A 27,497-nucleotide genomic window follows, 5' to 3' on the forward strand; every position below is an offset into this window, starting at 1 on the left:
TTTATAACGTAGAAGCATTGGTTATGAAACTAGTCATTTAACTGGAACTCAATCCTGACCTAGTTCCCAACATTGGGTGGTAATTATGTGTATTTACCAAAGCACAGAGAGAATTAGTGTTAAAAGAGCAAATGGGCGGGCGGGAGGGCATTGCTTTGAGGAGGGAACAAGTTTTACTACCTTTGGATAGACGAGTTAGCTCTGTGAAATAGTTCTGACTGTCTTGCGGAAGGCCTCCAACCACTGGACACGAAGGAAAACAAATGGCAACTGTTTTTATTTGCAGACAGCAAGTCAGAGCCCCCCAGTCCTGGGAAAGCCAAGGCAGCCAGAGCCTCAGCAGAGTCCACCCTGACTTTCCCTCGGCAGGCCCTGGTGCTCACTGCTCAGGACAATGTGTTTGGCAGCCACTCGTCTAGAAGAACGAATGAATGAACATCGTATTAAACACTCCCTGATATTTGTTGAAGTAGATCTCCTCAGCGTTCTTGCTAATGAGGTAAGCATTTTCTGAATGAATCTGGTAACCAAACCAGGTGCACTTTAAATTGGCCCCAAAGAAAATAAGTCATTGGAACAGCTGTTAAGACACAAAGAAATGCCAAACTGAAAGCCACCAGTCCACCACTGTATATTGTTCTGCATCATTAAATATTTATTTTCATATATGCATTTACAAACTTTACTCACTTCAGAACTCTGCTTTCAGTACATTTTAAACTTTTTTTTTGGCAGAGAGATTCTCTTGTAAAATGAGATCCATGTACAAAACTAGGCAACAGATATAAAAGTTTCCTTTCATACTTTTCATCCATCAAGGAAAGAAATCATGTGACAAGGAAATAAAACCAAAACGTGGCTCTTTCACAAGAATAACATGTCAGTGTTCAACTATGAGTTCTAATGGGATAGCTCATATTTCATCTTTATATGGATGTATATAGTTTAAATACTTAGCTACTGTAGCATGTTGGTTCAGATGAAGAAAAAAAATAAACTCTACTGTTTGGACTAGATAATCTAGACACCATCAATTATTCATTTCTTTATCCTGTGACACCAAAATTCACCTTCGAGATGACACTGAGTGGCCAGCAGTATGCATTTATTCCAAATGTTGCATAAAAATTTACCTTTCAAAAATTCATTAACTTCACAAGCTAAGGTCTGAGCTTCTAATTTAGCTCTCTTACTTAAAGAAAGTTTAAATGATCAGTTCAGAAGCTTAAAATTATCTTTGAAACTAAAGTTGCTTTTCTTAAGATGAATGCTGACTTGGAGCACTGTCACTATTAGAGGCACTAATGCCACTAGCAACGAGAAACAGTATCACCACAGATAAGTATATGGTACAAAATGCCCAGGGGCTGGAAACTCACTAGTCATAGGATTTTGGCAGCAGCATCATTTGATATTTAACCATTTATTACATAGTATTAACACACCAGCTTCAAAGATGTGCACTCCCTTTTGGACACTCAGGAGTTACAAATTCATTGTGATTGCATAATTCGTATTGCACAGTTTTATAAAAAACATAAATACTGGCTATTCTAGTTTTAAATACAAAATACAGGTTGTATACTTTTAAATCTATAATCTGGTTCAAGTGCAAATCAGGTGCTTTCTTTAGTCCTTCCAAAAAAGGCATTTTTAATATTTTTGGCACAAATGAAATTTCATCATGCCAACAATTCTAATTACAATACATATATCCAAACCTTTAGAGTAGCAATCATATACATACAGTATAAAACTGATTATTTACAAATGTACTAGGGATTAATGTCATCTTTATGGGTGAATCAGAACTAAGTAGCCATACCCACACCAATAATAATTATAAAAATTACAGGAGTTTCCTTTATTTCATTTGCTTATGCTGGTTGCTGTGGGTTGACATTCATATGAGGAGGATGTCCTAGAAGACCAATTCTTTGTTTCTGCTTCCTTTGTTCTGTCATCTGGAAAGTTAAAAAGTTTCATCATTAGACCCAGACACTTCCTGTACGTCAGATCACATACTGAACCATAGATTTACCTCTGTGGTTATGGTTTATACTGAAACCCACTTTCTACAAATAGTGTACCGTCACTAAATCAAACACTCAGAACTTCAAAAGGGACATCTTCCTAGGCAGAATGGGGAATTCGGTTACCTAGTCATGCAATGTGGCATTCAGAAGTATTGCTTACTATTTGTTTCATAAAGAAACAAAAAATGATAAAAGCACAGGATTCTTGATTGTTTCCCAAATCCATTTCCAAATGATTTAAAGGCTCATTGGAAATGGTGGCTTTGTGTGGTGGGAACAGCATATCAAACTATCAAGAGAAGCAGTGTGTTTAGAATCCTAGGTTTGAGAGGGACTATGTCCATGGTCTTCAGGGGGTCCTGATTCCATTTCTCAGTGATTCCAGAGTAATTCTGGTTTGAGAGGGAAAAAAAAAATGATGTAGCACCTTGAGGAAAATGAGGAATGTCCTCACATGCCAATGAGATCCAGAGTGACTGAATATTATAAAAAATGCTCTAAGCACTCAGTGGGGTCTGAAGTAGACCCCATCCACAGACACAGGACTGATTAAGGTCAGGAAAGACCATTTCCCAAAAGTGGTCAAATGAAAAAGTGCTTGCAAAACCCCAAATAAGAGGTTGTTACTATTCATTTGGCTGCTGAACCAAATCACTTTTCATATTGATGGGTATCTGTTCTAGATATTTTAGGGTACATTTAGTGTTCCACATTATTTTTCTTAACTAGTTGGTCCTAGTTCTGGATTCAATGCTGGGCATTTAAGCCAATTAAGATAAAAAGGCTATAATGAAATATACGTTAGATAAAGTTGCTGTCTATAAGTGGTGTTAGGTCCTGCATGTAGATTTTTGGTTTCCTAAAATCAGACAAGAATTAGTGTATCCTGGTAAAAAGAACGTGGACTTTGGAATCAGATCCATTTCCTTATGGTTCTGTAATTTAGCTTCTCAAAGTCTGTTTCCTCACTCACACAATTAGGATGATAATTCCTATCTCATAGGTGGAGAATTGAACAGATATATGTAAACTTTTTGCTTAAGTCTCACTTTTCCCTTGGACTAATTTTTGGTACAAAATATCCTGAGAGAACATAAAACAAGAATAGCTTACCTAGGTTCAGTTTTAGTCGTTACTTGCTCAAAACATGGCAGTTTTCTTTTAAATCAACATACTATTTTTAGGCTCCTGTGAAATGCCTTCTGTTATAATTTAGAAGAGAATTTACAAGGAGTGAATATTTCCAAAAGGTAGCTTTTTATAAAGAATTAGGATATTCCAGCTAGCCTCTGAAGTTTCCTTAGATGAATGACAATCTTTTAAGTAAGTGTTACACACTACACTATACTTAACAGATTCAGCTGAAAAAAGAGAACCTAATTTGACATGTGGGATAAATGCACAATTAGATTAAAATATCTGTATCATTAATCTTACTACCTAATACTTTGGATACTTCACTCAGATCCTCCTCCCTTCCCAACTGACAGACACACGGATGGACGCACACACAAACACACTCTCTTCCCTTGGCAGCTAACCCTGAGAGGTACTCTAACACAACTTCACAAAGTTTAACAATCTCAAGCATTCTAATGGATTTAGGAATCGTGGGGGGCTCAACTACTATTGAAGGCTACTTTATTTAGGCACTTTCATTTAAAGTTACTGAGCTCTTTCAACTGTCAAAGTTGGCTATTAAACCCTTTGCTGTAATTTTTCTATAAATAACTACTTCCATTTGAGATGACCTTTTATGTTTGCATATGTTCATGCCTGTTGGTTCAGTCCGCCTTTAACTTTCAATCTGTTGGCTATTCAGTTATTCTCTTAAACAGAAAAGCCTCTACACTGTATTTCCTATAACAAACGAGTCTTTAGCTGATGGCACACTTCCCTTCCCACTTCTGCAGCCATCACCTGAAACCTCATTGCTGCTCCTATTTTAACTTTTTAGGTTTGCCTTTCTAAGGTAATGATCACATCACCGGCCCTCCCTCCTAAACCTTCAAACTCCCTACTGATGTAGGTTAGTGGCCAAATTATTTGCTCAGGCAGTCTTATTCCTGGTGATTTCAAGTACCCAGTATATACCTAATTTTCTGTGGAAAGAGAAAACAAAATTAGGTATATACTTGGTACCTGAAATCACCAGGAATAGTTCTTCAACTTTGGCATAAGCCAGAATCACACAGAAGGTATGTTAAAACAGATCAAAGGGCCCACAAACAGAGTTTCTGATTCAGTAGGCCTGGGGTAGGGCCCATGAATTTGCATTTCTAACAAGTAACCAGTAAGGTTTATGTTGTTGATCTGGGATCACACTGCTGTGGATTCTCTCTGAAATGGGTCAAAGATCACATCAGGTGATCTTGAACATAAAGTAATTTGGGTACATACATCATTTTTCTCTAATAATATTAAGATCTTGGAGAAGATTCTCTACGGCTGAGCACAGCAAAGGCACACACATTTGTCTGAATTCTGTTTTCACGAACCCTGGCCTTTTAGACAGAATAGCTGTCATGTAAGTGACTAATAAATGAGAGGGAATAGTGCACCTGCTAAAGGATTGAGCCCTTTTGACAGTGGTCATCATCTAATTATCATTATAAGGGAACAAAAATAAAAGCCCTAAGGCTTAAATCTGGCCTGTAAAAAACCAAGGTCAACACTGCTGGCTAGTTTCACTGGCCCTCTAGAGCACAGCCTCACATAACTTCTGGCTTTATGGGCTCAATTCTACCTACTTACCTATTTACATAATTCACACACAAACTGTATAAAATGTGTGTGTGTGTGTATAAATTTAAAGTGTATTACCTGTTGCTGTTACCTTTATCAAAGTACATAGAAATAATGACCAAAGTGAATCTTTATATTCTCATGCAGTATTCGCTCTGGACATTTGAAACAAAACGACTCAAAAAGATCCATCAGATTCTGATCTAAGGTAACTATATTCAAAATATGAATACTGAAAAATCTATTTTGAATAGTGTGAAATGTCTCATTCGTAGGAGATTCATTTAAAATCCTCATAATTCCCATTTAGCTAAAGGATAAACATTTAAAGCAGTACTCTTCTTCCTATGCATATGAATATAAAAACTAGCTTGAATGTTAGCATTCCTTCTTTTGACTCAGTCTAAACAAGAAGCAAAGAATATTGTAGCTTTACAAATCAGAGGCAGCCAAACGTCGGAAAGATCCTTCATGAAAACACTAAGGGTAGAGAGCAAATGAGCACATTTCACCTCCCAGAACTGGCCTCGATGACAGAAGGCTGGCAAAGGAAGGACCGCTCAGTAGCAGCACACGGATGCCACAATCTGGTTTCTAACGGGTCAACAGTCCGAAAAACTGCTTTCCTGTCACAGCAGGGTCTTGGTTACTCAGATTCTAAACAGCCGGGGGACTCTAAAATCAGCCATGTTTCTAACAAGGAGCCTAAAATACTAAGAAAAAATCCCAGCACAACTCTCAGACACACTTACGTTGATTTAATGTCAACGTACAGATACTTGTTCACGCACTGAGTTGATCCCTAATACTCTGTCCCTCTCTCTAGCTCTGGCAATGCACTTCTGAGGCCTCTGTGGCCTCACTCTCTCCCAGAGATCAGGCTGACTAAACTGCTCTCCTCCTTTTCCAGTCTGTTCATGCCTCCATTACATACTTACAGGGCTGAATTCTCCGTTTACAGTTTACTGATTCGTTTCCCACTCTAGACTGTTGAGTATAGAAGGAGAACAGGTTCTGTTCATCTTTGCGACCCAGTACCGAGGGCTGCACCTTGCACATCTATTTCACAAGTGGTGGTTCAAAGAATGAACTGAATTAACCAGAACATAGTGCCATTCCTGGAGCATGCCATGCATTTTCATGCCTTTGCTCATGCCGATTCCTTTCCTGGGATGCCCCCCCTGCTGCATTCCTCTGCCAGCTCAGAAGTCACCTACTTGTACAGGCTCTACTCCTTCCTCACTCCCAGCCACACACAGGACCGAGTGCCACCTCTGTGCTCCCATCAAGCTGTCTTCCTATCTCGAGTGGGTTGTACAATTTTCCACACTGTATCATACCGTCAGAGGTCTGTATGCCTGTCTTCCTTGCTAGATTATGGGACCCTAGAGGGCAGTGGTTATCTTAGTCCCCCTTTGAGGTTCCAGAACAGGGTAGGGGACAGAGGCACTCAGTAAGGTTTAACATTAAATTTTCTAACTGTAAGGCAATTATTCTAATCTTTTGTTATTCCTCCCTCTCTTAAGCAGTTAATGTTCATAAGATAACCATCTTGCATGAAAAGTGCCAAACACACTGGAACATGCTAATGTGATCTGGATTTTCAAACACTTTTGTATTCCTAACAGCATGTAAGGGTTACTGTCTCATAGGAAGCCAGTCACATTTTCAGTAAAGTGAAGCCTCTTCGATATTTGCTTTTTGCGTTATGAAGAAAACATGCAAAAAAAAAAAAATGTAGGTTCTTACATCAGTTCTCCTCCTTGGAATAAGAATGTAAGAGAATCACATTTAGTATTCAGAATCTCTTGGGAGGGGAAACTTCAAGATGAGATTCATCATTAACACTTAGAATAGCAATTCTAATCAACTGTTCTTGGCAATAGTAGGAAAAGTGACACCACCAACCAGGTTTTTAACTTCTAACCTTGACAAGAACTTTTTCTCCTCAAATTGGTATTTTAAGAAAACCACTACCAAAGAGGTCAATAGCAGTACAAATTAAAACCAAAGACATTCACATTTATAAACTATCATTGCTCTATTCTGCTTTTTTGGACCAGAAGATTGAAAAAATAGCTCAGTGATGAAGCAATTTATGTGTTTCCCAGCACTTTTACCAGTGAATGGTATTCTTTCATAGCAGTTTTAAAAAATATCTATCACAGAGTTTCTTGCTCATTAATCACTTGTAGGCTTTTATTTTTTAATTCAAAAAGTTTTTTTTCTTCAGAGGGTAGGAATTCTTACAATTGCCATTTAAGAACCAGCCACTCTCTACCATATCTGCCTGATTTCTTATGCAGAACAATTCAAGAACTTTTTATGATTGCTATTACACCAAATTTAGTAAAACTGAAAAATTTTTAGTAAGTTGATTCTTAAACAAATGGCCTTAAAGCTTTGTTAAAGGTTACATAATCAGAAAAAATGCTGACTAATTCCTTTTGAAAGAAACACATTTCCCCCAATAAAAGCAGCTGTGCTGAGTTTTTCCTGGGCACCTTAAAACCCAAGCAGATCAATCCTGGTAAAGGCACTAGAGATTATATTACTGGTTTCCTGGTACTTCTTTTTAACTTATAGTGTCTTCCAAGATAAAATGGTTCATATTCATTCACAGGGGAACGTTAAGACAAAAAATGTAGAAAGGGCCCAAACCAAGCAGTTTAAACCATACTGGCTTTAATGTCACTTAATGAACCCTAGTCCCTACGCAATGAATATTTACATATTTTGTTTAAGCTGAAATTGAGGCTTAACGGGAACAGTTCTACCTTGGATTTTAACAATGCCAAGTTTCTACTACGCACAGCTGTGTAACATGGCCATGAAGGTATCCTCCACAGGGCTCAAGTGTGGGAGGCAACCTTGGAAACTTTAAGGCTCTTAAAAAAAATGAGTAAGAATTTAAACAGCCAATCTGAAAGGCAAACCAAGGTACAGTGACAAAACAAATGAAAACAAAAATACGTAAGACAAACAAAAATCAAACCCACACAGGAGGATCAGGCACTGTCCTAGAGAGTTGGAGAAGCTTCCCAGGAGCCTTTTGTACACCTTGGTGCTCTCATCAGTACAAAGAGGGAGTGAAGAGGGAGGACCGCTGTGGTCTCAGATGCCCTCCTTCACCTCGGATGCCTTCTGCAAATTCCTCAACTCACCTCACTCCTGTGACCATTTTAACGAGAGCTCAACAGTTCCTTTAGTGAAGTCTGTCTTAGATCAATTTCTGGAAGGTTTTTTAAAACCTCCGATTTAACTAAGATTCTTGTGGGTTGTTCATGTTAGGTGGCCACCAAGCTCAAGCGCTAGAGACAGCCTTCATAAATAAGCCTTTCTGTTGTCATTAGTCTTTTTTGTTTGCATCTTAATAAAAGTCAAAGAAAAGAACTTTGAGACCAAATGGTGTATGTGGGGGTATGGTTTGGAATAATTCAGTTGGGAAAGATAATTCAAAGTAGATCGTTAAAATTGCTCTGAAGACCACTGCCAAGAAGAGTTTATTCTAGACGGGGTATTCACTAGCTGTGTACCTATGAGTAAAAAATCACCTGTAGGTCTGCCTTGCCACTTACCTCCAGGGCAGCCTTGCCTGACAACTTTTGCCATGCACAATTTATAATCTTGTCTGTGGAGCTGATTAAAACACTCAGAAACCCGTCCAGGATGCTGACCTGTTCCCAAGTCTGTGCCGATTATCCTGTCAGCTTTGGTACAGCAGTTGCTCACCGCCACCCCCACCCCCCCCAGCATCCTGTCACTGCAATAACTACAGTGACTGTTCATTGTAAGGGGATCAAAAGGAAGAAAAAAAGTACATAGAGTTTGGTACAAATATTAAGAGTTTGGTACCCCCTCCTTAACTTCCTTCAAGTGGCAAGTGTTTACCTTAGGGATAGAGAGCAGGATGGAGTGGTACTTGTGCAGACTATTATGCTCTGTGGGAGCAGGGTTAGGTCTAGATTGTGGGTTCATCCCCAGCACCTGGCATAATGCCTGGACTACGATGGCCACTCAGTACAGATTTGGCCAATGAATGAACCAAAAGGAGTTTTCGCACAAGTATGGCTTATCCTGGGATGCTGAATTTAAGCATCTTGAGTGAAGAGTTGATAGATCTGAGGGCCAGAAAGCAAAACCAGAAATAGCTTTTAATCTGTAAGTAAAGTAAAAAGAGTATAGCTTTACAGGTCCTGTTTTCTGTACAGCGCTTGAAGTCATTTGCATTCTCCCATTTTCTGGTTTTGTTATAATACTAGCAGCACTGAAAGTAGTGTTATGGGCTTACCCTATAAAAGGGCAGTGAAGGGGACCGGAGGGGAAATGGGGAGACTAGGTGACTTTGTTCTCTGTGCCCTGGGTTCCCTTTCTACATCCACGTGAAGGAAACGTCCACCTTAACATGAACACTAGTGATTTTGCCTCAGCAAATCTGGTGTGTCTGGTAGTGGTGTGTGTGTGGTTAGGGGGCAGATGGGGTATCTTTTCTTTACCTGATCCTTTAATTCTGACAGCTGGCCGGAAAGGTTAGTGACCAGCTTCATGGTGGACTCCAGCTTCTCCTGCAGGTTCCTCAGCTCATTCTGCTCTCCTTCAGAGTCACTGCTGACCAAGGACATGGCTCTCATCCTGGGGAACCAGTCAAGGTTTCTTTCCTAGAATCCACATTAAAAAAAAAGAAAAAGAAAAAGTCATTTCTGGAAATAGAGACAAGAAAGGCAATCCCAGGGGCGCCTGGGTGGCTCAGAAGGTTAAGCCTTTGCCTTCGGCTCAGGTCATGATCTCAGGGTCCTGGGATCGAGCCCTGCATCGGGCTCTCTGCTCAGCGAGGACCTGCTTCCCCTCTCTCTGTATCTGCCTCTCTGCCTACTTGTAATCTGTCTCTCAAATAAATGAATCTTTAAAAAAAAAAAAAAAAGGCAATCTCACCATGCTATCTTTTCTTTGTGACATCTTTCATAAGGCTATCTCTGTTGTTACTGAATTGATGTGCCATGCCTTTTAAAAAACCATTTAGTGAAAATCTTTTTTTTTTTTTAAGTGAATGTCCTTTTAAATTGAGTATTTTTTTTTTTTTTAAAGATTTTATTTGTCAGAGAGAGAGAAAGAGCACACAGGCTGGAGGAGCGGCAGGCAGAGGGAGAAACAGGCTCCCCTCCGAGAAAGGAGCCTGATGTGGGACTCAATCCCAGAACCCTGGGATCATGACCTGAGCGGAAGGCAGACGCTTAACCAGCTGAGTGAGCCACGTAGGTGCCTCTTAATTGAATATCACTGAATTCTCTCAATTCTTAGAAATCACTTTTGACCTAAATATGGTGCCTGGTGAGGGACTGGCGGAGTGCACACCTGGGTGGCTCTGGCAGTTAAGATTCTGGCTCTTGTTTCCTACTCAGGTCATGATCCTCGGGTCATAAGACCGAGTCCTGTGTTAGGCTCTGTGCTCAGCGAGGAGCCTGCTTGAGATTCCCCCCCACACCCAACTCAGGTACTTTCTCTCTCAAAAATAAATACACAAAATCTTAAAAAAACAAAAAACTAAATACAGGGGAAAGGGTAGGTTTCTGAACAACTTCCCTAATCTATAAATAGGAATGCAGCCACTGCATTACATGGCTAATGAGTGGTGGGTGGTAAAATATATAGAACATAAAATTTTCCATTGAAGTCACTTTTAGCTGTACATTTCGGCGGCACAAAGTGCAGTCACACTGTTGTGTAACCATCGCCACCCTCTACTCCTCGGGAACTTTGTTCATCTTCCCCATCTGAAACTCCATCCCCATTCAACACTAACTCTCTCACCCCTGCCAACCACCATTCTATTTGCTGTCTCTATGAATCCGACTGCTCTAGATACCTCATACTGTGCTGTATATTTTTAAAAAGCATTATACTTGGAAAATCATTTGCAAACACTCTGGAAGTGAAATGAATTTTGAGATCCCAAGTGTTCAGGCATTTACCGGATATGCGTATGTGTGCTTTCACTTGGTAGGGGATGATCAGGAGGCTGAAAATGGGGAATGGGCTTCTTGTTCAGTTTCCCTCATTGTCAGCTTTTGGAAATACTGCTCTATTCTTGTTTCCTTTTCCTTCCAGTTTGGCATCGTTCATAGGTGCTATCAGTTGGTATAAGAAAGGCCCATTCAGTCTCCATCCTTTCTTTTGATATCTACAGCTTATACCTGAAAATAGTTTTTCTCACCACTGGTTAATCAATGGGCCAAGACTACTCTTCCTATCTTTCTTGTGCCCACAAATGCCTTTTTCCTAAACAGTATGCATTGTGTATAAAAGTTCTGTACAGGGAGGCAGGAATGAACAGTAAAAGCTAATCAGCACAAGTTAAGGGGGAAAGTGGACTCAAGTCCACATCTATCTGGTGTCATTTCTGACTGGGACCATTTTGATCTCCTCAAAATCAACCATAACTGACATTCTAACACAAATCTTGCCCATCCCCTTATCCCCTGCCAGTATGCCAGCACACCCTCCCCCCACTATATTGCTAATTTGTATACACCAGAGGTCAGCAAAATTTTTCTATACAGTAAGTATTTGCTGATAGTAAATATCTTTGGCTTTGTGGACCATATGGTCTGTCACAATGACTCTGCTACTATAACCTGAAAACAAGCCACAGGCAATACATGAATGAATGTAGCTGTGTTCCAATAAAACTTTATTTACAAATGCTGGTGGCAGCAGCATGGGTTTGGCCCATAGGCTAGAGTTTTGCCAACCTCTGTCATACAATAGAAGGCATCGACATACTTAGAGTCAGATACAAAATCCCATAAGACATGTCTAAATGTTAAAAAGCAACCAAGACAGTCTAGCAATATTGAAGCCAAATGAGAACTAGTTGAAATTGAAAAATATTATGGGGGTGCCTGGGTGGCTCAGTCATTAAGCATTTGCCGTTGGCTCAGGTCAGGATCCGAGTCCCAGGATCGAGCCCTGCGTTGGGCTCCCTACTCAGTGGGAAGCCTTCTCCTTCTCATGGTCCCCCTGTTTATGTTCCCTCTCTGGCTCTGTCAAATAAATAAAATCTTTTAAAAAAAAAATATTACACAAAGAAGGCAGACCACACTGGCAACGTGATATCACCCCTACTTTAGAGTTTTGGCTTAAAATATCTGGGGAATCTGTAAGTAGGAACTCACTAGCCCTTTAGCATCATGAGTGCAGAAACCACCTTAGTGCAGTAACCAGAACACAGCAGACACTTGCTAAGTATTTGTGGAAGGGAGGAATGATAAACCATCTCTATTTCCTGCATGAGCCCTCAGAGAAAATGATTAAATGGTGAACCTCAGTTGCTTAGAATAACTGCCGGAGGAGAAAATGATGATCTCTACCTTCCTGTACCAAATACCCTGTAATCAGCACTTCACATGTGTTAGCCCATATTCATTTTGACCAATTTCCCACCACAGTGCAATGGGCAAAAACACCATTCAATGAAATACTCCATTTCAAAGATGACCAACCTAAAAATTTAAGGTGTTTCCATGTCTGTAGTCCCATATTCTGCTGAATGTCTACAGCAAAGCAGAGGAGGAGAACAGACATTTGAAAACATTTAGCTTGGTGTTGCCACTGCAAGGCAGCTAAGGTAACCTGTCACTGATTATATTCACTGCTCTTGAGTCAGTCCTTCAGATATAGTCATACCTTCCCACCGAAGAAACATCCCTTGTTCAGTGTCTGTCCAAATCTAAGGGAGGAATGAACCGAACTGCTCAGAAGAGGGGACCTACAGGGGGCGGGTGGCTGGGGGTTACTTACTCGCACTGGGGCGAAGCAGCCCATGTTGGGCTGAGGGAGGGTGTGGGCCCGGCTGGTGAAACTGTGAGCCGTGCATTGGCAAAGCACGAATGCACTGGGATCACAGAGCACGAGGCCGGCCCGGCAGTGAGAGGCCTCACCTGTCCACAGGCACTGCTCTCAATTTTTGCAGACTGACAGCCCCCCACTCCCACCGCCAGGAGAATAGCTTGAAGAGGAAAGATCCAGCATCCTATTTACACTGTACGACTTGGAAGAGCAGAGAGACACACCATCGATTGGGACGTGACAGAATGTCATGCCAAGAAGGAGTTTAGAGATCATGGTCACAGTTGTATGTGTGGTGCAGAAAACTAAGCTCTGAAAGGGAAAGTCACTTGTCCTACGGGGGTGGCGGGAGGGACCTAACAAATTCTCTTGTTTCACAGGGGGGCCCCAAAAAATATGTGGTGCTGATGAATTATAAACTGCTACTATTGAGTCTATTTCGGGGTGAAATATTTGCTAGTTCTTTGGATTCAAATCAAAAGTATAAGCATTATTTTAGTTCCCTGGAAGGAAATATTTTAAAAACATGACATATATTCAACATCTGCTTCAGGGGCACTCCTTGTGTGCATGGTGCTGAGGATCCAGCAGTCAGCCAGCCAGCCCCCCCCCACCACGCTGCCTCCTGGACCTCTTTCAACTGGAAATGGCTTTCAAACCCAAGTATGAGATAGGGTTCCTGCCTTCACAGCACCTGTTGTTAATGAGTGGACAGACATTTAAAAAGGAGAAAAATGCTATAAAGCAGGTTCTGCTCTGTCAAATGAATGGCAGAGAGTAGGGCCACAGTAAGAACGGACCAGCAGTGATGACGGCTGACTGGAGCCCTCCTGGGGAAAGCCATGGCCCCACAGGAGGGCTGGGACTTGGTCAAACTATACGCAGCATCAGGGCATTCTCAACCAAGGCGGGTGGCACAGGGAGGAAACCAGTTTGCCTGGAGTGGGGGATGAAGGCCTACAGGTAGAGGCAGCTCAGACTGTGGAATGCTGTAGAAGAGACTAAAGTGTGGGATAGGCGCAGGAAACAGTAACCAAGCGCAGAATGAAGAGGGCCTGGGTCAGCTGGCTGGCCGAGAGGAGGAGGAGGAGAGGTGACCTGGAGTCCCTATAGGCCTGCCTGATGAGATGCAGAGAGAGAGACAGATGCAAGCCACTTCAGCGGTAGGGCAGTGAGCATTCTCTTGTAGCTGCTTCACTACCAATGTGCAAGTTAGTGGGAAACGGCCTCATCCTGTTTGAGAATGCATCTGAAATCTAGCTCTCAAATCTTGCGATGTTCCTTTGCTTAGCAAACCCCCCATAAAATAGAAAACACAGATTTCCAGAGTACGCATTAATGAAGTCTTCAAAAGAGTACAGAAAACTGATGCAAGAGTCTACACACAGCTTAAAGCTCAAGCAATAATTCCTTTTTCTGTGTTCCAATAGCAAGTAACCAAACGACCACAGATTCCCACCTTCTTTCATGATCTATTTGATTCTTGGAGTCCTAAGGAAGAATTTCAGAAAGGTCTTCGAACAAATGCAAAATGCACAGACTTCACTTAACAGTTGTTTACTAAACATTTCTAATTTCTGTGTCTGGCCTCGGGCTGAGTGCTGAGGGTCTCATGACAAGCAAGACCAGGTCCCTGCCCCAGGTGCTTCAGCGCACAGACTGTGGTCATGGGGCAGTCACTTCTGAGGGGCTCCCGACTGGTGACTGCCTAATGAGTACCTGCAGGATGAATGGATGGGGTCCATCAGAGTAAGGATGGCCGCTACTGGCATCTGTGCTCCTCATCTCAATGACTAAGAAGATGCACTCAGATCTCCTTTGTCTTTGCTTTACTTGTGCTTCTCTGCATGAGATACCTATAATCCTCAGGCAGGAAGGCCTGGCCCGGAAGTACATAACACCAGACAGAAAAGAATGCATCTTTTTTCCATTTCATTCAATGGTAAATTATTTAAAAATATTTTTATATTAAAATAGGCCCTAAAACTGCACATGAAACTGAATCAAATTTTAAAAGTAGAATAAAAAAAATAAAATCCAAGATTTAAAGGAAATGTCATATTTGCCTGAGGCCACTTTGGGCCATATACCCTCATCCTAGGGCTGAAGCTTCATTCTCCAGCTCAGGAGAGTCCTTCAGTGCTGAGCTGGGAAAGGAGTTCTTGTCTAGATATTTACTGGCTACCACCATACAGGTTCTCCCTCAGTGCTTTCCTTAGACTCTAGTATTTAACAATGAGACCTAAAGTGGAGGAATCCCACTAAAATCCTAAAGCATAGGAAACCAGCTCAACTGCAGAAATGGAAGTATTCTGGATGACCTGTATTATTATTATGTATTATTGTATGTATTATTAGCTTTTCTGTGCTGAGGTAGGTAAATCCCCAAATCTGAGCTCCTCAGTGTTGCCAGTATTTTAATTAAATAATCATCCTGGGCTGTTAAGTCAAATCTCAAATTACCAAGGAGTACCTAGTGGTTAAAATTAACTAGCAGTTCTAGCCAAACTGTTCTCTCAGCTTCCATTTGATTTTGTACCCAGCACAATAGGAAAAGCTTTGCTGCAGGATGAAAGGTCACTCACCGACAGGATCCCCCATCTGTAGAGAATCTGAATCTTGAAGGGAAGATGTTTAGACTCTCCCAATTACTAGTATAGGAGCAGAGAGAACACCTAAATCCAGTGCCTTCGTACCTAACTTAGACTTTCGGATGAGATGCTATGCTTGCTTGAGTGCTGCTGGACTCCAGTGAAGCTGGCTGTATACGGCTCTCCAGCTAGTAGTGTTTGCAGAATCCTGCCTCTATGTGTACTAAAGATCGAAACCATGTCTCAGTGTTTTGGCTTCTGCGTTTCTTGAGAAAATCATCTACAGCTATGGCATTCTGTCTATAGACAAATTCAGTGTGTGTGTGTGTGTGTGTGTGTGTGTGTGTGTTTAGGGAGGTGGCTTTGGGGGAGGCTGTGGGTTCACCAAGCGTCTGTCAGTAGCATCTGTCACTCTGGGTCTGAGACATCCCTCTGTGCTTCCCTGGCTCTCCTTGCTGCTGGCATGTCGCATACCAATGTCATTAGGCACTGTCTGCCCTGGTCCTCCTGCAATCCAGCCAGGGCAGTTCCCGTCACAGCAAGCGCTTCCTCTGTCAGAGCAGACAAACTGACTGAAGCCACAGCCGGAAGCAGGCTGACCACAAGTGCTAAAGTTCTGGTTAGTTCTTTTCTAGGTAAAGTTGGAAAAGTCCCTGCAAAGGCAAACATTGAAGTTTTAGACACGGGGGCGGTACTGACCTCTTGAAATGTCCTTGACTGGAAGGAAGGAGGGTGTGTGTGTGTGTGTGTGTGTGTGTGTGTGTGTGAGAGAGAGAGAGAGAGAGAGAGACAGAGAGAGAGACAGAGAGACAGAGAGGAGGAGGAGAGGAAGTTGGATTGTATGATGCAAATGCTAATCATTCTGAGAAGAGGTTTTTTTTCTTCTTCCCAGGTTCAACTGAAGAAGCTGTTCTAAGAAAGATGACTGAGGTAATCAGTCACCTTCCTCAGAGAAAGTCCACTCAGGTAGAATTTTATTTACTATGTAAACAATGGAACATTTATTGCCAAATCCCTTGTTCCTTTATAGCCAGGCTAGAGAATTGAGATTTCTTGGTGGGGGGCATGAAGGTAAAAGAAATGGTCATGGGAGAGAAGATGGGTCCTGGATAAAGAGACCAGTGGCTTCTCTATCCTTCACAGCCCCGAGGAGAATCAAAAAGGTAAAGACTGTCCCTTTAACTCAGATGGCGTGTGTGTTTCTCTTTATTTTACCAAGCAGGATGACAAACCGGGTTTTCCCAGAAAGCCTGGGGATGCACAGAGGATAGGAGTGACTAGGGAAGGGAGGAGTGCAGGGGAGATCTGAAGATCATCCTTAACCTTCCAAAAGCAGGAATATAGGACACTTAGTAAACTTTAAATTTCTTGCCCCTTTTATGGATGGGGACAAGGTTATTTTTACTGAAGAGAACTAAAATAATTCACTTAAGAGCTCACTTTTATAAGATCACAGCAAAAAACAAAACCCAGAATCTGTTTGTTGCTTTAGGTGACAAATGGTGATAATGATCTCTATGCTCAGTTAATTTACAATTGCTCTTTATAGCAAATATTATACGCTAAAAACAAGTACACTAAAAAATGGATCCCAACTATGGACACGATAAAGAGATCAGGGGTTGGGGAGAGGGAGGGATGAGGTGGAGCACAGAGGATTTTTAGAATGGTTAAACTACTATTTGCTGCTGTAATGGTAGATACATGTCATTATACATTTGTTAAAACCTGTAGAAAAGGTGTAACACCACGAGTGAGCCCCAAAGGAAACTCTAATCTATAGTTAATAGTAATCTGTCTATTTGTTCATCAACTGAAACAAATATACCAGAGTAAAAAATGTTAACGGGAAATTGTATATGTATGTGTGTGTGTGGGTTCAGGCAACGAGGGATTAGTATACAGGAACTCTGCTTTCTGCTGTTTTCATGTAAACCTAAAACTGCTTTAAAAAATAAACTTCATTAAAAACAATAGGTCCCAAATCTGGAATTTGTTGACCAGTCCCAAATCCAAGGATCTACTTCCCTCAGTTCCAAAGTACAGCGAACTCAAACCACATACAGCACCCCTACACTTTACAGGTGCCTTTCTACAACAGCCTGGTGACATTAGTTCGTAGGCAGGAAGAGGGATGGCCTGAATCAGGAGCTAAGGGCTTCGGGTCACAGCGCCCCAGTGCTACAGGACAGTGTGCCAGGGAAGACGTCAGTTCACCGACCGGGGTCTCTGTTTCTGATTTTTGAGAAAGAGATCATGGGGCTGCCACCATGGAGCTATCATAAGGGTCAAATGGGTGTGAGAAAGTGTACCAGAAGCTGGAAAGCATTATGCAAAAGAATTATAAATCAGTGTCATCAGCCTAAGTTCACAAACCTAGTCTAGAGTTGGCCCCAGGACGCAGACACTGACTGCAAGTGTAGTGCTTGACTTCCATGCTGGCTAGTTCCTTCCTTTCTGTGAGATTCCATGTTAGAGAGATTTCTCTTTGACCAGTGCAGCCGCATGAAGGTCACCCACAGTGCCCCCAACTTGTGTTGGGGCGGGGGGGAGGTCTGCTCTTGAGCTCGGAATGACATTCCCCAACAGGCCACATTATATAATCGTCAGCTGGGCTGGAATGACCACTTACCCTTCCCAGACTCAGTTAATAGTTGCTCTTGGATGATACAATGTAACAAAGACGGGCCCTTGCCAGTAGAGAGAACCGCACCCATTTCTGATGAAATCCTAAGAAAAGCCAGCTGCAGAATCACTATTTTCAGTCATTCTAGGCCCTCAGGTGAAGTGATTTATGGGTCCCTCGAGATTGAGAAAGCAGTGCCTGCTCCGCAGAGCGGCATGGCTGGGTCCTGGGCACCTGGGACTGCCAAGTAGAAGAAGCCAGAGGTCTCAGAAGAGGAGAGGTGGGGCTGGCAGCCACTCTCAGAGCGAGGCAGGACTGGCCCAGTGGAGACTCCCAATAAAGAACAATTAGGGTAACTTGCCCTTCTCTTGAGCTGGTTCATGACATTTTGCTTACACAACTTCCCCTGCATTTTCAGTTAGCTAAGAAATCTACCAGAATGTTCCCAGAGGTTAGGTATGCGATTTTAGCAATTTCTGTTTTCCTCTATTCCTATCTGGATTTCATGACTTTTCAACTTTGATCTCTTAGTACCTTTAAGACAGTAATGGTTCTTGTTTTTTGGTAAGCCTGCTTAAACAGCTTTCCAAATTTCTTTGCTGTTTTTGCAGGAAAAGATACTTGGCATTTACCTTTGAACCTACAAACACATACACACTCGTAAACCTCACTCCTAAGCTGCTTCACATATGACAGTGTTCCGCCGAACAGTGTTTCTCAGTCTGTGGGTTTCTATGCTGGCAAACTCTTGACTCAAGTGGTTTTACTGAAGGTCAGCCCTGCCTAGATAGACTCAAAGAAGAGAGGAGAAAGTCCTCTCTCTTACTGCTCACGGACTCCAGCCAGAGCTGGGAGCCAAGTCACCAGCACCGCCACCACCATGGGGAAGAAAGGTGCCCTGCAGCTTGAGTTTTTCAGGGTGAGAGAGGTCATCAGCTGTTCCTCGGTCCTTTCCAAATTCCCTGTTTTGTGCACCTGCCCCATGCACTCTGACCCTGAAGACCAACTTGAGTTTTCCCATAGGTCTCCCTCCACTCTCCCTCCTGACACCTACATCTGTGCTCTTGACAAAGACCCCCTTTAGTAGTTCACAAACTCCCACCAGCAATTTGCGAGTTGCTTCACTGACAGGTTACGCTAAATATGGTGTAAGACACCCTGTGGTTCAACTTTCCTTTATAGGTGGTCACACCAAGGCCCTGAAAAGAAGTGGGTTTGTGAAAGGAGAAGCTGAGAGCCTGTCCACCTGTGTAACCCGCCCCCCCAGGACTGCACCTAAATACCAGTAGCTTTTCATTCCCACATTGCTTAGCAACACGCTCACAGGCCTCGTTACCAAGAGGCATCTTGGACTCCTGAGCATAGGTACGGTTGGTCCTTGAACATCATGGGGGTTCAGAGGCACTGATTCCCGCACAGCAAAAATCTGCGGAGAGCTTTTGACTCCCCAAAAACTTAACAATAGCCTACTGCTGATGGGAATCAATAGTCAACATATCTTGTATGTTCTATGCGTTGCATACTGTGTTCTTATAATCAGGTAAGCTGTATCAGTTATGGTCAGTGTTTAGATTCTGGAGTAACGAAGGAGTTTCAAGTGCAGTTAGGGTGTCTGAGACCACAGGCAACAAGGCAGGCAGCCCAGTGGGGTCAACACTGGGGCAAGGAGCTGAAGGCGGGTCCAGCGTGTGACAGGGAGAAAAACACATTTTTGGAGTTACCATGTCTGCTGAGTTGGGGGAACTGTGTAAGCAAATATTTATGTACAGATACAGTGCGTACAGACATCCATGGACTAACTCACAGTGGGGAGACTAGCACTGGTGGCGAACGCAGACTCTGGCTGACTGATCCAACAGTTGCCTCGTACAACGCTCCAGACCTGCACCGGCTCACATACCGTCCTCTTGGGTAGACCTCAGTCCCTGTGCTCTAAGTTGGCACAGAAATTCCTCCCAGGCAGATTATGGCTCGGCTCCCCTCACTGTTACCAACAAGTGCCCCACACACCCTCTGTGAAGGTCAGAATGTGGAAAATTCAGAGGACGGTGCAGACCCCGGGGTCCCAATGCCAAGTACTTCATGATAAGAAGAAGGCACCTGTGACGTGCGCAGCAGGATGAGGGGGGAACTTCAGAGCCTCTAGACTAGAGGGCAGAACCTGTGATAAGCCTGGGCGGGGAAACATAAGCTCACCCTGTGCAGCTGCCACCGACACGAACCCAAGCTCAAGTGCACAGGGTGGGGCGAAGCACGTCTGGCTGGCTGGGAGGCCAGTCCAGGGCTGCTGACACGCTGTTTCCAGCCACCAAAAAGCCAGCGCCAAATCCCTCTCTCCACGTCTCCCTTGCTCTGAGAGTCTCGAACTCTGCCACGGTGCCAGCTAACTTCCAGAAGGCATGCTGGGAATCATACCGGAGCAGAGGGCCTCCCAGGCCAGATCCTCACGCACAGCTAAGTGCTTCTGGAGCCCAGGGGACATTTTAATCAAGGCGTGTGGCCCCCCACGTCAGGCAAGAGAAGCTGATGATAACAGCACTACCAGTGTTGAAATCTATGTCCCAGCAACTTCTCAAGGCCCTCCCTTCCTCCCGGCATCCTCACTGGAATTCCAGAATAAAAGTCCAAATCTGTTAACTGCCCATCTGCATGGAAGCAAGGGCTTTCCTGTCACTTTATCACAGCCAGGAGCCACCTGCCTGCCAGGCATATCATGAAGCACAGATGAGGACGGGCAGGGGAGGCGGGTGCACAGCTTGCTGGCCAATCCTGCACTCTTAAGTCCTGCCTTCTAGGGACCCCAAATTCTCACTGCCTGGGGCTGAGACCCTTCAGGTTGGCCGTGTCTAGGCAGACCTTCCCTTCTGGGCTCCTACCATCACTGCGGGCACCCCTCCCCTGCAGACTTCCAGGGCCTTGCTTTTATCGGATTAGGAAACACCAGTCATTCCTGCTCCGGGTTTGTGTCCTGAGCGATTCCCTTTGGTCTCTTTACTCAGTTCCTCAGAGCAAAAAGCTCCACCCTCACTTTGGAAAGTGCCTGTCTGCAGACTTCCTAGCAGACTCTCTCTCGGGTCAAGAAAGGTGCAAGAGTTGGGTCAGTTCCCCTTTTAAAAGAAGGCAGTGACTTGTAGGTAATTCAGTTCCCATTTTGATCTTTTGTCCTTGTTAACACATTGTTTCCTGACTGTGCTTGCTTTCCAGGTCTTCTTATCAAATACAGACTAACACAAGTGCTGAGGCCACATGCCCTATGGCTTTCGAATCTTCCTTATGGATGTTCAGTAGTGCTCTATTTGCTAAGAAAATATATTTGCTTGGAAAATTTACCCAAAAGGAATTTTCCAACCAAAAAGAGCTCTCTCTTTCATGGCTTTATTGATGCAAATGGACTAAGGCTTGCAGAAAAGCGTTTTCCGGGAATGCAGGCTCCTGGACTGGGCCCTCCTCTCTGAAAAAAAGGCACTAATTTCTAAGAGCGTTTTCACTGGCTGCCATGATACTACCTTTGATTCGGAAAATTGTTTCTTTTGCTTTCATAACCCTATACAACTAGTTTCTGAAGAGATCAAGTGAATTAATACAAGATGGAACAAACTGGAAAATCTCTAGTGGAACAGTATGTGAGCACGAGACAGAGAGAGAGAGAGAGAGGGAGACAAGAGGAAGTGAGGGAGGAGGGAGAGAAGTCAAAAGCGGTCTATCTTCACTATGAGAAAAAGTCAGCACCAGGCTTAAAGGATGATGGATCAGACACTCTAATTATCAGGGAGTTCTAACTCTTGAGATGAGTCACCCGGGTGTGGAAGCCCGTCTGTCTATGGTTCTGGTGAATCTTCCTTCCCCTTTAACTTCGACAACTCTCCCCTCAAATAATGGCCACCGAAGGGAGCAGCACTCCCTGTTCTAGGCTCAGGGGAGGGTAATGACGTTTCTCAGATTGTACCAAGTCAGAATTAACACCTACTTCAGATACACCCTATGCAAGAGTGGGCTCTGCCTTTCCCAAACTCTCGTCATTTTCTACAACCCCCAGTAGTACCTGACTCCAGGTGGCTGTGCTGGCGGCAGCTCAGAGATTTAACACGCGTCGAATGCCCAGAGCTACCAACTCGTTGATTTGTGCGTTAGCCAGTCAGCATCACCCAGGAGGCCCTCTCCCCCATCCTTCTCCATACCCCCAGTGGGGCCTTTGCTGGGCCTTGCGTCTTTGGAAGGCGGCTGGTTCTCCTGGGAGGTGAGCCAGTCCCAGGCAGGAAAACCGGATTCAGCCTGACCAAGGGTGGCACGTCCTTGACATGGAGGGTTGTAGGTGCGTGTGTCAGGACAGCCCCAGGGTGGGCTCTGATTCCACAGACCTGCATGGGGTTCTCAGCTGCAGCCTTTCCAGCAAGGGGACCCTGGAGAAGTTGCTGCCCCTGGCTGGGCTTTAGTTTCCCATCTGTAAAATGGGTAAGAGTGCCATCTACAAATGCTGTTCCGGGGATTAAACGGGACTGTGCATGCAAAGCATTTATTTTAGTACATACTGATTAAACATGACCTATTATTAGTGTTATTATCCAATCTGCCATTGTTACAGCAAAGCACAGCCCGGTCCACTCCTCTGGAAGTAGCAGCCTACCCCTCGACACTCAGGCTGTGGTGGGAGGAGGTTTCCCCCAGCTGGCCCGGTAGTCAGTGTGTGTGCCCTCCTGGAGAAGAGAAGGAGCCGAGCAGCTCCAGCTAGCAGGGGATGCTGAAATATGGACGAACAATAGTCCTTCTGACCCTGCCATTCACTCAGAAACACGCCTCTGAAAATAGAACTTTTTTTTTCAAGGTAGCATTCCAAGATACTGAAGGAAAATCTATATTGCATTAGCAAAATAGATGCTATATATTTAAATTATAGTTTGGTCTTCTTTACTAACCTTCCTTCTTAATATTTCTGGAATTTCTAACTTTCAAGAATAACTCAGTCTGCTTAGCAAATTAAGCCCTGGCTTTTCTCCTGAGCTTGACTGTCACAGAAAATTGGGCTGCTGAATCTTCAGTGGGAATCCTAGATTTGATCTTTTATTTACAACATGCCCACTGTGCAGTATTTAAATCCCTTCAGGCAAAGATACGACTAATTTACCACTTATCCAGGTTAAATATACCTGATTATAGGGCCTTGATATAATATACCTTGATATAGGGCCTCATCGTCTATGGGCTAACATATTCTCATTTCAGTCAGCAGTAGAGAAAAGTCAAAGAATGCTCAATTATTGAAAAAGAGTGTGTGGTACATCAATTATCATAAAAATTTCAATGTAGTTTAGGGCTAATAAAACATTATCATAAAGGCTACCACTAAAACTACATGGTAGCCCCCCAAATCCAGTCGCTATGGGGAGAAGAAGCTCGGGGGTTCTTCTCCTACCCTGAGCTGCCAGGGCTAAGTGAGGTCACTATGTAGTCACATTTCTCTGTAAGTACAGCCCTGTCTGGGGCCTGAGTCAGCGAATGTGAGAGATTGCCTCTCCTGTCCGAGCTGCACTGTCTGCCCTGTACAAAGGCACGGGGAGCCCAAGCTCCCCCCAGCCATGCCAGCAACAGCACCCGCTTCAGTCATGTGCGCGGAACCCAGGACACACATGACAGCATCTCATCATAGAGAACCCAGGGGCCACTCCCCAAGTCACCCCAACTCCTGGTCGTGGGTAGTGACTGTGAATGGAGGCCACTGCTGAACACACGGATATGAGTCCCAAGTATTGAGGCCACTTCCACGGAGAAAGAGTGAGAATGGCGACTTTGTCCTGCTCCAACATTTCAGAGCACTTAGAACATTTCACTTTAAGAGTGGGGAAGAAGCAGGAATTTTCCATGGGAGGAACTTCTTGGAGTCAAGATGCCCATTCTGACTTTTCTTAGCAACAGCGTGCCAACAGCCAAGACATCTTACACAGTCGTGAAGTGTAGGACACCGTGCCTGCGTCAGCTCTCTGTCAGTGCTGTGCTCTGCTTCCCTGCCGACTGCTCTGTCTGTTCATCTGGCCCTTCTGGCATCCACTCCCTGCCTCCTCGGGTGCCTACACCCCCACCTCCGTCCCCCACATTTACCTCATTCCCATCACCCAGTGGACACAGGAAGTGCTGCTAAGCCCTATTCCCACACAGCAACTCAGGTCAGGGATGTCCCATGACGTCCTGGGGCTACATGGCTCCGAAGGAGCAGGGCCCAAACTCACATCTTGGATTCTTTGCCTTCAAACCCAAAGCTTGGGTAAGGACCTCACGGTAGGCATGTGCCTGACCCTGGCTTTGCCAGAACAGTCCCATCTCTAATGAAAGAAGAGAAGGCATGGCCAGAAGGAGAAAGAAGAGAACATACAATATTCTATCACGTTTAGATGAAGATTAAATGTAAGTAAACATCTGGGTGCTGAGTTCTCTACTGCCATCTCTGGCAAGAAACGCACAGTCTCCATGTTTTTCTTGAGATGAAAGTCTATTTACCATCTCCCACACCACGATCTGCAGGGAGTCGTTTTCGGGCCACTGTGAAGCTCTCTTCCTCTACCTGCCTGGGGCCTCTTCTGTTTGGTTTCTTTTGGGTGGTCTAAGGGCAGCTGTTACTTCACAGTTCTTTTTTTTTTAAAGATTTTTTTTTATTTATTTACTTGACAGAGAGAGATCACAGTAGGCAGAGAGGCAGGCAGAGAGAGGGGAAGGGAAGCAGGCCCCTGCTGAGCAGAGAGCCCCCGACGCGGGACTCGATCCCAGGACACTGAGATCACGACCCGAGCCGAAGGCAGCGGCCCAACCCACTGAGCCACCCAGGCGCCCTACTTCACAGTTCTTAATGAGTCTCCAGGATCTTAATTCATGAGTGGAGGGACAGCTTAAAACCTCCAGCCTCTGGCCACTAGGCAAGAGGTGGTTTTCCTGAGAAACCCAAGTCCCAAAAAGCCTGTCTTGATTCCTTTTGGGACATGAAGCAAGCAAAAGGGTAGATGAATGCCCAGCTGACTTTTCCTTCCCTAACACTGTTAGCTGCCCCTCTCTCCTTGATCCTGGAGTAACAGAGCTGCCTTCTCAAAAAGATCCCCTGGCTTTTCCTCCCAGAAGCAGTGGGCAGGAGGCCTGCCTGCTCAAGAGGGATGTTGAAAAGAGCTCCTCTCTTGGCTGTGGCTGCCTCCACAGGGTATGACTGAATGGGTCTGCCACTGGGGCATGTGGCCTGCTCTCCTGCCACTCTGAGCTTCCCTGGGCTTCCAGCTGAACACCCCCAGTCTACCCTCCTGTGGCCAGTGTTCTCTGGGGAGTCGCCGGCAGGGATTCACCACTGAAAACGGTGTTGGCAAAGGCACTGCCTTTCAGCCATGGGAGGGCACATCTCCCCTAGCCCTCACTAAGGGCACAAAACAGCTGTTCCTCAGCAACTGGGACATTCACAGTTAAGAACTGTTTGATGCTACATATTTTTAGGCCTTTGGACAAGAAGTTCTTGTACAATTTAAGAATGATGTGGATGAGGAAAGCCCCCTGAATGCTGGGTTTTTCAAAGTGTCGCCAAGCGATGGGCTCTGAGCAGGCTTGGTGGGAGGCTGGGGGTTACTTCTGGCTCTTAATCCTCACCAGGTGACTGCTCATAAGGCTCCTTTAAGTCTTCACGATTGAGACAGAAACCTTAAAGTGCACCAGAGTTTTCTGTGACAGTAAAGTAAGGTGATTAACAGAAAGCTTTAACAATGGCTCCTGCAGACATGAAGATAGGCCACAAAAACTTTTGAGAGAAGCAAAGTGAAGGAGAAAAAGAATGTGTGACAAGAGTAAAAACCGGAGGTCATCTCCTCTAGCCATTACAGGACTTAGTGCAAATGAAGGTATTTGTGTACGCAGACAGGAAGGTCTCTGTCCCATGAATGCTGGCCAAGTAGCTTCATTTGGCAATATCCACAATTGGAGGAAAAGAAGGGACAGGAGAGCTTTTCAGTTAATGTGTCCTGATCCTGCACACCTAACCAAAAATCGGCCCTGGCAAGCAACAGGAGCCCTAATTAACAACAGATCCTGCTCCCACCTGGCCCGGTGCTGCCAGCTGCCTCCCTGTCGGCTCCCTGGGCCGTGGTGCTGTCCCTGTCACTAACCCTGGGCTGGCATCCTGGTCCTCTCCTTCTGAGCTCTTCTTGGGCAGGCGACTTAACCCTGAGCCCAGCTTTGATCTGTAAGCGAGCATACCCAGCAGCCGCCTTCTGAAACTTCTGTCTTTTTTTCCTTCTGTTGATTTTTTCCCTCTTCTCCTTTTGCTCATCTATGACCCCATCTCTCTTTCAAAACCTCTTTAAAAGTCATCTCTACTGTAAAACCTCATCCATTTCTCTTTACCCTCAAAGTTTTCTCTGAATGGTTCCCCACCGAGGGTAATTTTATCACACAGTTCTAGATGTGAAAGTTTTGTAAGCCATCGAGTGCTCAACACCTAGATGCTATTAGGAATCCCTCTCCTCAGCACTCCCATCACCAGTCCGGAGGCTCATTTCTTCAGTCGCATTGTTTTGTCCCTTCTGCTGGCTGCTCACGACTGCTCCAAGCATGACCCGGCAGCCAGCAGCTTCGGTGTCCGAGTCCTGATGGTGCCTGCTGAATCTGAATCCCAACTCCCTGCCTGTCCAGGTGAGTTCAATGTACATTAACATTTGAGAAGCACGGAATTCGACATTAAGGACCTCAAGGGTACAGATGGCATGGAATTGCCAGAAAGCCCTCCAGAACCTGCAGAGGCCTCTGAGCTGGTGTTATATGGGCGGCGACAGTCTTGTTGTCGAACTTGCCCTCAAGAATATCGCCACGTGACCGGTGGTTTGCCAGCAATAAAGCTAAAAGCCTGCCTACGTCTGCTGCATATGAATGATGATATTTACAGGAACAGACGTCACCTGAGATTTCTTTATATTAAAAGCTCTAAAATCACATCTGCATAAAAAACACAGAAGGGTTCGTTTAGGATAACTCATTATCAGGCTGAGTGCTTAAGTCCTTGGCAACTGGAAGGAGAGTCAGTGAATTGCGTCGTCTCTCTTAAGAGTGAACGGCCCCCTCTCCCCAAAGCGAGCTCGTGTAAATCACAGAGGCTCCCTACCCTTCACAGCTGATGCCTCCTCACGTTACCAACACTGCTGAACATTTTAATGAAGTTCAGAAACCACAGGTATGAAAGGACAGCTGGCCTGGGACTCCCATGGTCCACGTCTGGTGCCTCTGCAAAGTCCTGACTGAGAAGAGTGCTCTGGAAACCTGGGGCAGCTTCCCCTCTTCCCAGGACACGGCGGTCACGCTCCCCATCAGCAAGATTAATTTGGGACTCCAATTGCTCTATCATATGATCCCTTCCTAATGATTAGCAAACCATCTCCCAGAAAGGCTAGGCCGAGGCCCAACAAATGAGCAACTAAACCAGGCTCAATGCATTCCACCAACTGATCATCGTTTAACGTTATCTCTTAGGGACCAGGTCTTATTTAAAGAGAAAAAAACAAAAGGCTCCATTAGGAAAAAAAAAGAAGCTGAGTACGTAGAGATGGGAAAGCAGGTTGTGGGGTTAGATCCAGGTTACAGCCCAGCCCCGGTTAGGTGGCTGTGGGCGAATCTCCTGGAGCCTCACTGTTCCTCCTTTAAAAG

General features: G+C 44.4%; 1 protein-coding gene across 6 annotated transcripts in view; it reads right to left on the minus strand.

Moving 5' to 3' along the window:
- Positions 1 to 632: 632 nt before the first annotated feature.
- Positions 633 to 27,497, minus strand: part of ITPR1 (inositol 1,4,5-trisphosphate receptor type 1) — a 328,468-nt gene continuing 301,603 nt past the window's right edge. For all 6 annotated transcript variants that reach the window (XM_044253119.1, XM_044253118.1, XM_044253116.1 and 3 more), the window contains 2 exons: positions 9,278 to 9,439; positions 633 to 1,964 (listed from right to left, as the gene is read on the minus strand). In XM_044253119.1, coding sequence (XP_044109054.1) covers positions 1,878 to 1,964; positions 9,278 to 9,439 — 249 coding nt within the window. In that variant the 3' untranslated portion in view covers positions 633 to 1,877. The remainder of the gene's footprint in view (positions 1,965 to 9,277; positions 9,440 to 27,497) is intronic.

This window comes from Neovison vison, chromosome 6 (assembly GCF_020171115.1).
Source record: "Neovison vison isolate M4711 chromosome 6, ASM_NN_V1, whole genome shotgun sequence".
NCBI classification, from domain to species: Eukaryota; Metazoa; Chordata; class Mammalia; order Carnivora; family Mustelidae; genus Neogale; species Neogale vison.